This window comes from Pristiophorus japonicus, chromosome 17 (genome assembly GCF_044704955.1).
Source record: "Pristiophorus japonicus isolate sPriJap1 chromosome 17, sPriJap1.hap1, whole genome shotgun sequence".
Classification (NCBI taxonomy): Eukaryota; Metazoa; Chordata; class Chondrichthyes; family Pristiophoridae; genus Pristiophorus; species Pristiophorus japonicus.
Window position 1 is genome coordinate 62,411,290 of NC_091993.1, and position 16,592 is coordinate 62,427,881.

A 16,592-nucleotide genomic window follows, 5' to 3' on the forward strand; every position below is an offset into this window, starting at 1 on the left:
CTTGACGACTACGTGTGCGGAAAGTGCATCCGCCTGCAGATCTTGACAGACCACATTGTGGCACTGGAGCTGTAGGTGGATGAACTCTGGAGCATCCACGATGCTGAGAATGACGTGAATAGCACGTTTAGCGAGTTGGTCACACCGCAGGTAAAGGGTACACAGCCAGATAGGAAACGGGTGACCAACAGGAAGAGCAGTGCAAGGAAGGTAGTGCAGAGGTCCACTCCGGTCATCCCCCTGCAAAACAGATACACCGCTTTGGGTACTGTTGAGGGGGATGACTCATCAGGGGAAGGCAGCAGCAGCCAAGTTCATGGCACCATGGTTGGTTCTGCTGCACAGGAGGGTAGGAAAAAGAGTGGGAGAGCGATAGTGATAGGGGATTTAATTGGAAGGGGAATACTTAGGCGTTTCTGCGGTTGCAACTGAGACTCCAGGATGGTATGTTGCCTCCCTGGTGCAAGGGTCAAGGATGTCTCGGAGCGGGTGCAGGACATTCTGAAAAGGGAGGGTGAACAGCTAGTTGTCGTGGTGCATATAGGTACCAATGATATTGGTAAAAAACGGGATGAGGTCCTACGAGATGAATTTAGGGAGCTATGAGCTAAATTTAAAAAGTAGGACCTCAAAAGTAGTAATCTCAGAATTGCTACCACTGCCACGTGCTAGTCAGAGTAAGAATCGCAGAATAGCTCAGATGAATACGTGGCTTGCGGAGTGGTGCAGAAGGGAGGAATTCAAATTCCTGGGGCATTTGAACCGGTTCTGGGGGAGGTGGGACCAGTACAAACCGGATGGTCTGCACCTGGGCAGGACCGGAACCAATGTCCTAGGGTGAGTGTTTGCTAGTGCTGTTGGAGAGGAGTTAAACTAATATGGCAGGGGGATGGGAACCTATGCAGGGAGGCAGAGGGAAATAAAAGGGAGACAGAGGCAAAAGATAGAAAGGAGAATAGTAAAAGTGGAGGGCAGAGAAACCCAAGGAAAAAACAAAAAGGGCCACATAACAGCAAAATTCTAAAGGGGCAAAGTGTGTTAAAAAGACAAGCCTGAAGGCTCTGTGCCTCAATGTGAGGAGTATTCGGAATAAGATGGATGAATTAACTGCGCAGGTAGCAGTTAATGGATATGATGTAATTGGCATCACGGAGACATGGCTCCAGGGTGACCAAGGCTGGGAACTCAATATCCAGGGGTATTCAACATTTAGGAAGGATAGACAGAAAGGAAAAGGAGGCGGGGTGGCGTTGCTGGTTAAAGAGGAAATGATCAGCCATGATTTTATTAAATGGTGGTGCAGGCTTGAAGGGCCGAATGGCCGACACCTTCACCTATTTTCTATGTCTCTATGAAGCACCACCACCTCCATGTTCCCCTCCAAGTCACACACCATCCTGATTTGGAAATATATCGCTGTTCCTTCATTGCCACCGGGTCAAAATCCTGGAATTCCCTCTATAATAGCACTAGGGGAGTACCTTCACCTGTGAAGCATCTGTGAAGAGAGACACAGAGTTAACGTTTTAGGTCAATGACCTTTGAAGCCTGCATTATTTGTAGCATAAATAAGAATCCACATGGAGTTGCTCCACCAATTGGGTTTTCAATCATAATTGCTCAGTGGATAAATTTAGGGTGTTGATTTGATCCCTGGTAGGTGCTGAGTTCGCTGGATGAAGGTGGGGCCCTACAAATCTGAATTCTAGATAAGCTAAAATTAACCACGGCTCCCACTCCTGAACACGTCTTAGTGACTCCTGCTGGAATATTGCAGTCAGAACATAGAAACATAGAAAATAGGTACAGGAGCCTGCACCACCATTCAATAAGATCATGGCTGATCATTCCCTCAGTACCCCTTTCCTGCTTTCTCTCCATACCGCTTGATCCCCTTAGCCGTAAGTGCCATATCTAACTCCCTCTTAAATATATCCAATCAACTGGCATCAACAACTCTCTGCGGCAGGGAATTCTACAGGTTAACAACTCTGAGTGAAAAAGTTTCTCCTCATCTCAGTCCTAAATGGCCTACCCCTTATCCTAAGACTGTGTCACCTGGTTCTGGACTTCTCCAACATCAGGAACAATTTACCCGCATCTAACCTGTCCTGTCCCGTCCCATCAGAATCTTGTATGTTTCTATGAGATCCCCTCTCATCCTTCTAAACTCCAATGTATAAAGGCCCAGTTGATCCAGTCTCTCCTCATATGTCAGTCCTACCATCCCAGGAATCAGTCTGGTGAACCTTCGCTGCACTCACTCAATAGCAAGAACGTCCTTCCTCAGATTAGGGGACCAAAACTGAACACAATATTCCAGGTGAGGCTTCACCAAGGCCTGTGTACAACTTCAGTAAGACCTCCCTGCTCCTATACTCAAATCCCCTAGCTATGAAGACGAACATATTATTTGCCTTCTTCACAGCCTGCTGTACCTGTATGCCAACTTTTAATGACTGATGAACCATGACACCCAGGTCTCGTTGCACCTCCCCTTTTCCTAATCTGCCACCATTCAGATAATATTTTGTCTTCGCGTTTTTGCCCCCAAAGTGGATAATCTCACATTTATCCACATACTGCATCTGCCATGCATTTGCCCACACATCTAACCTGTCCAAGTCACCCTGCAGCCTCTTAGCGTCCTCCTCACAGCTCACACCGCCACCCAGTTTAGTGTCATCTGCAAACTTGAAGATATTACACTCAATTCCTTCATCCAAATCATTGATGTATATTGTAAATAGCTGGGGCCCCAGCACTGAGCCCTGCGGCACTCCACTAGTCACTGCTTGCCATTCTGAAAAGGACCCGTTTATCCCGACTCTCTGCTTCCTGTCTGCCAACCAGTTCTCTATCCACGTCAGTATATTACCCCCAATACCATGTGCTTTGATTTTGCACACCAAACTCTTGTGTGGGAACTTGTCAAAAGACTTTTGAAAGTCCAAATACACCACATCCACTGGTTCTCCCTTGTCCACTCTACTAGTTACATCCTCAAAAAATTCCAGAAGATTTATCAAGCATGATTTCCCTTTCATAAATCCATGCTGACTTGGACCGATCCTGTCACTGCTTTCCAAATGCGCTGCTATTTCACCCTTAATAATTGATTCCAACACATTCCCTACCACTGATGTCAGCCTAACCGGTCTATAATTACCCGCTTTCTCTCTCCCTCCCTTTTTAAAAAGACTGTTGGAAAATGATCACCAATGCATCCACTATTTCTAGGGCCACTTCCTTAAGTACTCTGGGATGCAGATTATCAAGCCCCAGGGATTTATTGGCCTTCGATCCCATCAATTTCCCTAACACAATTTCCCGTCTAATAAGGATTTCCTTCAGTTCTTCCTTCTCACTAGACCCTCGGTCCCCTTATACTTCCGGGAAGGTTATTTGTGTCTTCCTTCGTGAAGACAGAACCAAAGTATTTGTTCAATTGGTCTGCCATTTCTTTGTTCCCCATTATAAATTCACCTAAATCGGACTGCAAGGGACCTACGTTTGTCTTCACTAATCTTTTTCTCTTCACATATCTATAGAAGCTTTTGCAGTCAGTTTTTATGTTCCCTGCAAGCTTCTTCTCGTACTCTATTTTCCCCCTCTTAATTAAACCCTTTGTCCTCCTCTGCTGAATTCTAAATTTCTCCCAGTCTTCAGGTTTGCTGCTTTTTCCGGCCAATGTATATGCCTCTTCCTTGGATTTAACACTATCCTTAATTTCCCTTGTTAGCCATGGTTGAGCCACCTTCCTCGGTTCATTTTTACTCCAGACAGGGATGTACAATTGCTGAAGTTCATCCATGTGATCTTTAAATGTTTGCCATTGCCTATCCACTGTCAACCCTTGAAGTATCATTTGCCAGTCTATTCTATCCAATTCACGTCTCAAACCATCGAAGTTGCCTTTCCTTAAGTTCAGGACCCTAGTTTCTGAATTAACTGTGTCACTCTCCATCCTAATAAAGAATTCTACCATGTTATGGTCACTCTTCCCCAAGGGGTCTCGCACAACAAGATTGCTAATCTGTCCTTTCTCATTACACATCACCCAGTCTAGGATGGCCAGCTCCCTGGTTGGTTCCTCAACATATTGGTCATGAAAACCATCCCTGATACACTCCAGGAAATCCTCCTCCTCCACCGCATTGCTACCAGTTTGGTTAGCCCAATCAATATTTAGATTAAAGTCACCCGTGATGACTGCTGTACCTTTATTGCATGCATCCCTAATTTCATGGTTGGGCTCCACCATATGACTGACTATTCTCGCTGGGCATAGGGGCTCAAGTTGTTCTGTGTAAGGTTCATAATGGCTTCATTAAGGTAGCAGAAAGAATTTCATGGTAATATGTTTGTAACTGCTATCATACAGGCTGATTCCAGTTTCTGCTATCTGGGCTCACCCATAGCAATTTGGAGGAGCCACATGGAACTGTAACCCAGCACCTTTTGAGAGGAAGGGAAAAATGATTTTTTAAACCTGAACTATATTTTTTGTTAAGTACAGGGAGACAGTAGCAAAGATATGAGACTTGAGCATTAACATAATTAGACATCGAATGAACACACTATCTGCTGGAATAGTACTGGCACAGCTGTCGGCTCTAAATTCTCATTGCTCTGCACCAGTAGCAACTTCAGCGAGGCAAATGCTGCTGATGTGGAACACAAGGGCTGATTGGCAGCACATCAGAATGTAGATTCAAGCCGATCCACAACTGCCAGAGATGCTGGCACCAATAGTCACACAAAAATACCGAGGGTCTTATGATACAAATGATCCAGCAGTTTACTCAATTAATAGTGAGTTGGCATAGCACGATGGGTCGAAGGAACTCTTCCCATCCAGCTGGCACTTTTGAGTGTTACAGCAGCTATTGCATGGACATTATTGGTGCCAGTGATGCCTTCTAAACTGCAGCCTACATAACTAATATGGCAAATCCATATTGCCTCCTGTTTCATTTAAAAATCTCTGCTTGGTGAGACTCCACTGAGCAGTTGATACGGAAATAAATACATTACTATAGTACCCAGAGTAAAGGCCACACCCTTGTTTGTAATCTGGGCCACTAGAGAAGGCGTGTGTTTTTATATATAAAATACGTACCGCTAAGAAATAAATATGCTGAGATTTAATATTCAAACTATAGATTTAATTTATTTGTTTGGAGTGAAATTTTCAACCTGATATACTAATAAGAAACAAAAGTTTGGCTATTTAAGAAATTCACCTTGTGATTGTGTGCAACCAGCTTTAGAGTGAAACGTTTAGCACCTCTGTGCCAGCTGTTTGTTCACAGGAATTTCTATATTTGTAGTGGAGGCCACGATGCAGCTTGGGAGGAAACGGCCAGCATCCAGTGCAGTGACTGATCAGGAAGAGGAAATGGATGACATTAATGTTGGGTACGACCATCTGAGCAGTAATGTGTAGCACACAATAGCATTCATTTTGTATATGATGCACCATGTAGTGTGTATTTATAGTGGATATGTTGAACTCAAGAATGGGGGTGTGGGGGGGGGGGGGTGGCGGTGGGGGAAGGGGAAGAAGATATGTTAACGGAAATTCCTAAAAGGTATTCATACAGCCACGAAGAATGTATAAGTGTTTTGATTTGCATGGCCTAATGTAGTCTCATGTTTTTCTTTGATCCCCATCATGCACAGCTAGTTATGAGGAAATACAATAAGTAATACACGTATAGCGGTGGGGCTCTTGGTAGTAATGCTACTGAGGTAATAATTTTTTTAAACTCTCCTTTTAAACCTATACATAATACCCTGAAAGTGTGAATGCAGGTAGATAAAGCCATAGAAAAGACGAACAATAATAATTCTAAGTTTTATAAATAGAGACGTAGGCCCCGATATTTATGGGTAGGCGGGGTTGTAGTGGCCGGGAAACCTGGAAGTATGGGGAAGCCGGAGGGCCTGCCGAATTTAACAGCAGGACCTCATTTGATTTTCTTGCCGTTTCCTAGCAACCAGCTAGATTGAAGGCTGTTTAGGAGGAAGGCCTGCATTAGGCAGCTGGGGACCAGAGTGAGAGTGAGAGAGAGAGAGAGAGAGAGAGATCACGGCGGGAGTGGGGAAGGGAGAGATCATGGGGGTTTGGCCTGGAGATTGTGGGAGGAAGCAAGGTCAGCAGATTGCAGGGAGGGAGGCAGGCTGATCACAGAAGATTAGCTTGGGGGCTGGGGTGAAATATTCCTGCTCCTCCTGGCCCACAAGCTGTTCTCTAAAAAGCACTTAGCTGCTGGATCTGACGTTCTCCCCTCCCTTCAGCTGCTGGGTTTCCCAAGCCCTGCGAAACCTGGCCCGTAGCATTCAGTCTAAATGGTTTCTAAAATCTGAGGGACGCTGTCTCATTAGCATAATTCAATTCCTAATCTGTCTCTCATGAGCAGGTTCCTCGTCCACCCACCGCAGTTAAACAAGAAGTAGGCACGTTCACGGTAGGTTGGGGACGGGTTGAATTTAACCTTCCTGTCCGTCCTGGGGTGTTCAAGTTCCCTGCATAGAAACATAGAAACATACAAAGTAGGTGCAGGAGTAAGCCATTCAGTCCTTCGAGCCTGAACCACCATTCAATATGATCATGGCTGATCATGCAACTTCAGTACCCCATTCCTGCTTTCTCTCCATATCCCTTGATCCCTTTAGCTGTCAGGGCTACATCTAACTCCCTTTTGAATATATCTAACGAACTGGCCTCAACAACTTTCTGTGGTAGAGAATTCCACATGTTCACAATTCTCTGAGTGAAGAAGTTTCTCCTCATCTCGGTCCTAAATGGCTTACCCCTTATCTTTAGACTGTGACTCCTGGTTCTGGACTTCCCCAACATCGGGAACATTCTTTCTGCATCTAACCTGTCCAATCCCGTCAGAATTGTATATGTTTCTATGAGATCCCCTCTCATTCTTCTAAATTCCAGTGAATATAAGCCTAGTCGATCCAGTCTTTCTTCATATGTCAGTCCTGCCATCCCGGGAATCAGTCTGGTGAACCTTCTCTGCACTCCCTCAATAGCAAGCCCTCTAAAGGAACTCAGTGCCATTCCTACACTATTGAAGCATGGTCTCGGGTATCACATCTTGCCCACATTTGTGAGCATTAACACCCTGGCACAGGATAATTGACTCAATTGCATGTTAAATTAGCATAACGTCAATTATCCTCTTCTTGGATGGTTTCCAGAGGAGTCAAAAATAGGGTGGAAGCAGTTTGGTGCAAAATGGATGTAGTTAATGTTGCTAAACTGTCCACAGTAGCTTTACATTGAATGTCAGCTTGCTTTGCAGAACCTAGAGAACGGCTTGTGGGGACACTTTAATCTATCTTCTTACCATTTGGCAGCACAATTAGCTGTTTAGACATCCTCCCCCTCACCCTCCCCCTCCCCCTCACCCTCCCCCTCCCCCCCCAGCCCCCACTCCCCTCCTCCACTCCCGTTTCTCCAGATGTTTGCACCAATTCCTACTTCTGGCAAAAGACATTGTTGGCGGTGTCTTCATTGTCTTCACCATTTGTGATGGCCTCCTGCATTGTATCCCGATAGAAATCATAATATGAAGACAGCGTTGAAAAGCTGACATCGAAGACGTGAAGCACTGGCAACCATGATGTTCCAGTCAGGGTGTTGACTTGCGGGCCCACTGAATGATCACCAAAAATGTTTATGTCAGAGCAAGAAATCGCAGCTATTCAATTCACTAGAGGGCAGCAAACATCATTTATCACTGGATAAACAGTGCAGATGTATTTTTTTTCCCATTTTATGCTTCGTTCTTATTTGTTTGGAAAAAGCACTCAAAAGTCACAAGTCAAATTCAATATTTAGAGTTCTATTATTCCTTCCTTACCCTTTTCTCTAGAGTTTGATCCCATTGTCACCTCTCCTGCTCTGCTGCCTTTTCCAATGCTATCCAAGCCAAATAGTGTTAGCTGTGGCTCTGAGTCACAAGGTTGTGGGTTCAAATCTCACTCCAAGAACTTGAGCACAAAAATCTAAGCTTACATTCCGATGCAGTGCTGAGGGATTGCTGCACAGTCGGAGGTGCCGTCTTTCCGATGAGACGTTAAGCCGAGGTGCCGTCTGCTCCCTCAGGTGGACGTAAAGGATCCTATGGCACTATTTCACAGAACAGCGCGGGCATTATCCCCGGTGTCCTGGGGCCAATATATACATCCCCCAATCAACAGCATTAAAACAGATTATCTGGTCATTATCACACAGCTGTTTGTAGGAGCTTGCTGTACGCAAATTGGCTGCTGCATTACAACAGTGACTACACTTTTTAAAAAGTACTTTATTGGCTGTAAAGCAGTTTTGGCAATCCCTGAGGTCATGAAAAGCGCTATATAAATGCAAGTCTTTATTTTTTCTATTCTTTTCAACAATGGGTTTGTGTGTTTCTGCGGGGTACAACACATTGTGACGGTTTTTCTTCTCTCACAAGCCCCCAGATGAAAGGTTCTGCTGCCACCCAACTCAGCCAGGAACCGACAGAACTGCTCAACAAAGGTCACATAAGAACATAAGAATTAGGAACAGGAGTAGGCCATCTAGCCCTTCGAGCCTGCTCTGCCATTCAACAAGATCATGGCTGATCTGGCCGTGGACTCAGCTCCACTTAGCCGCCCGCTCCCCATAACCCTTAATTCCCTTATTGGTTAAAAATCTATCTATCTGTGATTTGAATATATTCAATGAGCTAGCCTCAACTGCTTCCTTGGGCAGAGAATTCCACAGATTCACAACCCTCTGGGAGAAGAAATTCCTTCTCAACTCGGTTTTAAATTGGCTCCCCCGTATTTTGAGGCTGTGCCCCCTAGTTCTAGTCTCCCCGACCAGTGGAAACAACCTCTCTGCCTCTATTGTCTATCCCTTTCATTATTTTAAATGTTTCTAAAAGATCACCCCTCATCCTTCTGAACTCCAACGAGTAAAGACCCAGTCTACTCAATCTATCATCATAAGGTAACCCCCTCATCTCCGGAATCAGCCTAGTGAATTGTTTCTGTACCCCCTCCAAAGCTAGTATATCCTTCCTTAAGTAAGGTGACCAAAACTGCACGCAGTACTCCAGGTGCGGCCTCACCAATACCCTGCTTTTGTACTCTATCCCTCTCGCAATGAAGGCCAACATTCTATTTGCCTTCCTGATTACCTGCTGCACCTGCAAACTAACTTTTTGGGATTCATGCACAAGGACCCCCAGGTCCCTCTGCACCGCAGCATGTTGTAATTTCTTCCCATTCAAATAATATTCCCTTTACTGTTTTTTTTTCCAAGGTGGATGACCTCACATTTTCCGACATTGTATTCCATCTGCCAAACTTTAGCCCATTCGCTTAACCTATCTAAATCTCTTTGCAGCCTCTCTTGTGTCCTCTACACAACCCGCTTTCCCACTAATCTTTGTGTCACCTGCAAATTTTGTTACACTACACTCTGTCCCCTCTTCCAGGTCATCTATGTATATTGTAAACAGTTGTGGTCCCAGCGCCGATCCCTGTGGCACACGACTAACCACCGATTTCCAACCCGAAAAGGACCCATTTATCCCGACTCTCTGCTTTCTGTCAGCCAGCCAATTCTCTATCCATGCTAATACATTTCCTCTGACTTCGCGTACCTTTATCTTCTGCAGTAACCTTTTGTGTGGCACCTTATCGAATGCCTTGTGGAAATCTAAATACACCACATCCATCGGTACACCTCTGTCCACCATGCTCGTTATATCCTCAAAGAATTAGTTAAATATGATTTCCCCTTCATGAATCCATGTTGCGTCTCCTTGATTGCACTATTCCTATCTAGATGTCTCGCTATTTCTTCCTTAATGATAGTTTCAAGCATTTTCCGCACTACAGATGTTAAACTAACCAGTCTATAGTTACATGCCTTTTGTCTGCCCCCTTTTTTAAACAGAGGCGTTACATTAGCTGCTTTCCAATCGCTGGTACCTCCCCAGAGTCCAGAGAATTTTGGTAGATTATAACCAATGCATCTGCTATAACTTCCGCCATCTCTTTTAATACCCTGGGACGCATTTCATCAGGACCAGGGAACTTGTCTACCTTGAGTCCCATTAGCCTGTCCAGCACTACCTCCCTAGTGATAGTGATTATCTCAAGGTCCTCCCTTCCCACATTCCCGTGACCAGCAATTTTTGGCATGGTTTTTCTGTCTTCCACTGTAAAGACCGAAGCAAAATAATTGTTTAACTTCTCAGCCATTTCCACATTTCCCATTATTAAATCCCCCTTCTCATCTTCTAAGGGACCAACATTTACTTTAGTCACTCTTTTCCGTTTTATATATCGGTAAAAGCTTTTACTATCTGTTTTTATGTTTTGCGCAAGTTTACTTTCGTAATCTATCTTTCCTTTCTTTATTGCTTTCTTTGTCATTCTTTGCTGTCGTTTAAAATTTTCCCAATCTTCTAGTTTCCCACTAACCTTGGCCACCTTATACGCAATGGTTTTTAATTTGATACTCTCCTTTATTTCCTTGGTTATCCACGGCTGGTTATCCCTTCTCTTACCGCGCTTCTTTTTCACTGGAATATATTTTTGTTGAGCACTATGAAAGAGTTCCTTAAAAGTCCTCCACTGTTCCTCAATTGTGCCACCGTTTAGTCTGTGTTCCCAGTCTACTTTAGCCAACTCTGCCCTCATCCCACTGTAGTCCCCTTTGTTTAATCATAGTACGCTCATTTGAGACACTACTTCCTCACCCTCAATCAGTATTACAAATTCAACCATACTGTGATCACTCATTCCGAGAGGATCTTTTACTAGGAGATCGTTTATTCTTCCTGTCTCATTACACAGGACCAGATCTAAGATAGCTTGCTCCCTTGTAGGTTCTGTAACATACTGAACTAAGAAACAATCCCGTATGTATTCTATGAATTCCTCCTCAAGGCTACCCCGTGAGATTTGATTTGACCAATCGATATGTAGGTTAAAATCCCCCCTGATTACTGCCGTTCCTTTTTCACATGCCTCCATTATTCCCTTGATTATTGTCCGCCCCACCATGAAGTTATTATTTGGGGGTCTATAAACTACGCCCACCAGTGACCCCTTTCTATCTCTAATCTCCACCCACAATGATTCAACATTTTGTCCATTAGAGCCAATATCATCTCTCACAACTGCCCTGATATCATCCTTTATTAACAGAGCTACCCCACCTCCTTTCCCTTCTTGTCTATCTTTCCAAATTGTCAGATACCCCTGTATGTTTAATTCCCAGTCTTGGCCACCCTGCAACCACGTTTCTGTAATGACCACCAAATCATACCCATTTGTAATGATTTATGCCGTCAACTCATTTACTTTATTTCGAATGCTGCATGCGTTTAGGTAGAGTGTTTTAATACTAGTTTTTAAAACCATGATTTTTAGTTTTGACCCCTTCTGCAGCCCCTTTATATTCATACATATTGTCCCTTCCCATCACCTTGTGGTTTACACTTACCCCAGTGCTACTCTGCTCTGTTGCCTCCTGCCTTTTGCATTCTTTCTTGGGGTCCTGTTCATCTGAGCTCTCACCCACTCTAACTAGCTCAGAGCCCTCTCCTGGGTTCCGAATACTCCTTGCATTGAGGCACCGAGCTTTCATGCTTGCCTTTTTCTTACACTGTGACCCTTTAGAATTTTGCTATACAGTGGCCCTTTTTGTTTTTTGCCTTGGGTTTCTCTGCCCTCCACTTTTACTCATCTCCTTTCTGTCTTTTGCTTTTGTCTCCATTTTGTTTCCCTCTGTCTCCCTGCATTGGTCCCCATCCCTCTGTCATATTAGTTTAACTCCTCCCCAACAGCACTAGCAAACACTCCCCCGAGGACATTGGTTCCGGTCCTGCCCAGGTGCAGACCGTCCGGTTTGTACTGGTCCCACCTCCCCCAGAACCGGCTCCAATGCCCCAGGAATTTGAATCCATCCCTGCTGCACCACTGCTCAAGCCACGTATTCATCTGAGCTATCCTGCGATTCCTACTCTGACTAGCACGTGGCACTGGTAGCAATCCCGAGATTACTACTTTTGAGGTCCTACGTTTTAATTTAGCTCCTAGCTTCTTAAATTCGTCTCGTAGGACCTCATCCCTTTTTTTACCTATATCGTTGGTACCAATGTGCACCACGACAACTGGCTATTCACCCTCCCTTTTCAGAATGTCCTGCACCAGCTCCGAGACATCCTTGACCCTTGCACCAGGGAGGCAACGTACCATCCTGGAGTCTCAGTTGCGGCCGCAGAAACGCCTATCTATTCCCCTTACAATTGAATCCCCTATCACTATCGCTCTCCCACTCTTTTTCCTGCCCTCTTGTGCAGCAGAGCCAGCCACGGCGCCATGAACTTGGCTGCTGCTGCCCTCCCCTGATGAGTTATCCCCCTCAACAGTACTCAAAGAGAATAGGAGTTGAGAAGTAATAATGAATTTATACCAAACATTGATTCGGCCATCTTAGAGTATTTTGTACAATTTTGAGCACCACACCATAGAGAGTGTTCAGTGTAGGTTCACCAGGATGATATCAGGGATGGAAACTATGGTCATAAGACACTGGGAGTATATCCACTGGAGCAGTAAAGGATACAAGGAGACTTAATAAAGGTTTTTAAAATTAAGGGCTTTGATCTAGTGAGTTGGGAAAGACTATTTCCTCTAATTTGGGGGTGGGGGGGGTGGGGAGAGGGGGTGGCGGGGAGAAGGTCAGCGACGAGGAAGGTTCATCAATTCATAATAACCAAGAGAGGAGATGGGATTTCTTTACTCAGGGTTGTTGGAGCACGGAATGCATTGCCACAGGGAGTAGAGGCACAGACCAATGCATCTTTCAAAGGAAAATTGGATAAATATTTGAAGCAGGGAAAGCCTGGGGCAATGGGTTTAGTTTTGGATTGTTCTAGCAAAGAGTCGATACAGACACGATGGGTCAAAGGCCTATGCTGTAAACTGCTATGGTTCGTTGGCTTATAGTTATGACACATGGAATTTTGTAGGAGTCTTGACAATAAACCGCTTCATAATAGTAAATCTGAGTAAACTGGGATTGAGGTCAAATGAGCTTTCACAGTTGTACAAGGGATCCTGGCACTTGAGGGCGCTGCAGTCAATGGGTTTTCCCAATATGTTGTATTAGATTGTGGGTTGTGTGCGGATACTGCTGCTCAGTTCTGTTCCGGTACCATCGCCAGTTGTTAACGATACACACACTTAATTGAGTGGGATCATTTTGTTTCTCAATCTTTTTTTCTGATTTCTAAGAACATAACATAATAAATAGGAGCCAAGAGTAGGCCATACGGCCCCTCAAACCTGCTCTGTCATTCAATAAGACCATAGCTGATCTTGGACAGCAACTATGTAATCCTTTTAAACCTGACTCTGTCACATCAGGCAGCATGTCCGTGGCAGATTGAAAGCTGACAAAGAACTTTATTTCCAGAGTATTTGTAGTCTAACTTTGAGTAATATTATATTGTGCATGGGCACTGCCTGCTCCAAACAGTTGAAATGTGCATATTTGGAATGCTGTTGGGAGACCTACAGCCTTACAGGATCAATGACGTTCAGCAGGCAGCACATGGTGCACAGTAATGCTAGCTTCACTCACATAAGCATTTTCCACATTTAACTATTTATAAATAGATGGTAAGTTAGTGCTACTAATAGCACCTTGTTCAAAAATGATGACTTTAAATATGTATCATGTCTTCCAAAGCAAGTTTGTCTGGTGAGGGCATTCTATTTTGAGTATGATATTTATTGGTGATGCATCACATTCAGGCCTCTTGCTACTTTTTCTTGAAAAAATAATGATTGCTTTTACACTCAAACTATGTAATGGGGATGTTATTTGTACCATATGTGGTGACTCTCTTCTCAGCTGACTGCTGCTCAATGTCAGTGGGTATTGTTCAGTTGCGAGATTGCAACTATTAACATTACTTCATACTCAGCTCATTGGGAAGGATTGTGAATTTATAGAATTCTGGTAGGTCTGCCACTTTTAACTTGAGGGAACAAAAGACATATGAGGTATGTTGTATTTTCAGTGGCTTTATCCCTGATTCCTCCCCCTCCCCTCCTGAAGATGTTGGCTCCTTACTGTGCTTTGGTTCAATGGCATGAAGCACTATCTCATGCCTTCCCTGAGTGGCCTTTATTCACATGTGAGTTGCCAGTGAATATCAACAGGCTGCACAGCCGAGGGCCATCAGGGTGGAGCCGGCTCCGATATTCTCCCAACGTTCACAGATGCAGTTCCAGCAGTAGTCACGGAATAGGTATCAGGAGCAGCATCCTTGCCTGGTTTTATTTTCTCTTCTCTCCCCTTTCCCTTCCCCCGATCCCCTCAAACTAGAGGCGCTGAGGTCAATTGTAGTGCCCCTTCCGATAATCCAGCTAATATCAGCTACCTAATTACCGAGTGGGTATCGATCCTAAGATCAATGTTTCTATCTGTATAGCTTAGCTGCTTACTCGATTACCTGAGCAGGGGAGTTATCCCCGATGTCCTAGCCAATATTTATCTCTCAATCAACATAACAAAAACAGATAATCTGGTCATTATCACATTGCTGTTTGTGGGAGCTTGCTGTGCGCAAATTGGCTGCCGCATTTCCAACATTACAACAGTGACTACAATCCAAAAGTACTTCATTCGCTGTAAAGCGCGCTGAGATGTCTGGTGATCGTGAAAGGTGCTATACATTGTGTCTGTAAGCACTCTAGTAATGACTCCACGAGATAAGGTATTGTACTTGAACTGTTGTGACCTTAGTCCATTTATTGCAGCTACTGAGTGAGGGTACAGCATGGTGTGCTCCCTTTTATACTTGGTTACCTGTAGTGTACAGGTGACCCCTAGGTCTCCACCAGTTGCACCCTCTGATGGTACAGGCATAGTGTATACAGTGTGAAGATACATCCAGTAGTCTTATGTAACTGTACATTGAGTGTACCTGAGCCAACAAGGGATTCTGTCCCTTATCCTCACACTTTGTGAATGGTGGTGAGCTTTGCGTTCTGAAGAAGTTATCAGATGAAAACCCAATTATAAGAGAAAAACATTCACTGATGATGTTTGAATTTCAGTCTGTAATTATAGTAGAGTTTAAAAATTTCAGCTTCAAATGAATTCACATCAGATAAAGAATTCGAGCTGCACTACTGGGTGTTTTACAGGAAATGACGGTGCTTGTTATTCGATGAAATATTTGCTATCCAGTTACAGGCGCTATCTGTATCCCTGAGAGGGCACTGATTAGCTTGCATCCTACCACTACTGTTGCTGCTCTGTGCTTGGCAGTCAAACGGAATGCATAATGACCTGGTAAGCACACCCCATCCGGTCAGAAGCTGAGTGAAGAATTGATAATACAGTCTACAGTGTCAGCTTGTAGCTCAGTGGGTAGCACTCTCTCTTGCCAGAAGGTTGAGTCAGAAGGTTGTGGGTTCAAGTCCCACTCCAGGGACTTGAGCACATAAATCTAGGCTGACACTCCAGTACAGTGCTGAGAGGGTGCTGCCTTTCGGGTGAAATGTTGGTCTCTCTCAGGTGAATGGAAAAGATCCCATGGCACTATTTCGAAGCAGAGCAGGGGAGTTATCCCTGATGTCCTAGCCAATATTTATCCCTCAATCAACATAACAAAAACAGATAATCTGATCATTATCACATTGCTGTTTTTGGGAGCTTGCTGTGTGCAAATTGGCTGCCGCATTTCCAACATTACAACAGTGACTACACTCCAAAAGTACTTCATTCGCTGTAAAGTGCGCTGAGATGTCTGGTGATCGTGAAAGGTGCTATACATTGTGTCTGTAAGCACTCTAGTAATGACTCCACGAGGTAAGGTATTGTACTTGAACTGTTGTGACCTTAGTCCATTTATTGCAGCTACTGAGTGAGGGTACAGCATGGTGTGCTCCCTTTTATACTTGGTTACCTGTAGTGTGCAGGTGACCCCTAGGTCTCCACCAGTTGCACCCTCTGATGGTACAGGCATCGTGTATACAGTGTGACGATACATCCAGTAGTCTTATGTAAGAGTGTACAGGGTATATACTTATGTTATACATACACAACATCCCTCTCCCCTAAGTCTTGTGCCACTGGTCTTTGCATTGTGTGCTCTGGCCCTAGACTTGAGTGCCCAAAGCCCTTGCACCTTGTCTATGCTTTGGCTTGGCTCTCTTCCTGTAGACCCCCAAGTCCTTATTGCCACAACATTGGGAAATGGACGGTTAGAGGTTGCAATGGGGCTTGAGTGGGTTCTGGGTGTGAGCATGTGTGTCCATGGCTACATACATCCATTCCCCCCCCCCAATATATAGACCATGTGTGTGGCTCAACACCTGCATGTGCATACATGTACAGAAGGAAAGAACAAAAAAATAGGAACATAGGATTAATTATGTAGTGTATAGAGAAAGAGTCAGACTGAACACTGAGCTCAAAGTAAAGTGTGACCGTAGTCTTTTATTGCAGGTCTCTAGAGTGCCTCTCCAACCTGTGTAGCCTCCTTATAAATACCTGTGCTCCC

General features: G+C 44.4%; 1 protein-coding gene across 3 annotated transcripts in view; it reads left to right on the plus strand.

The window, feature by feature from the left end:
• sycp3 (synaptonemal complex protein 3) overlaps positions 1-16,592 on the plus strand; it is a 184,983-nt gene that overhangs the window by 43,508 nt on the left and 124,883 nt on the right. For all 3 annotated transcript variants that reach the window (XM_070858762.1, XM_070858760.1, XM_070858761.1), the window contains one exon: positions 5,334-5,421. In XM_070858762.1, the coding sequence (XP_070714863.1) occupies positions 5,345-5,421 (77 nt within the window). In that variant the 5' untranslated portion in view covers positions 5,334-5,344. The remainder of the gene's footprint in view (positions 1-5,333; positions 5,422-16,592) is intronic.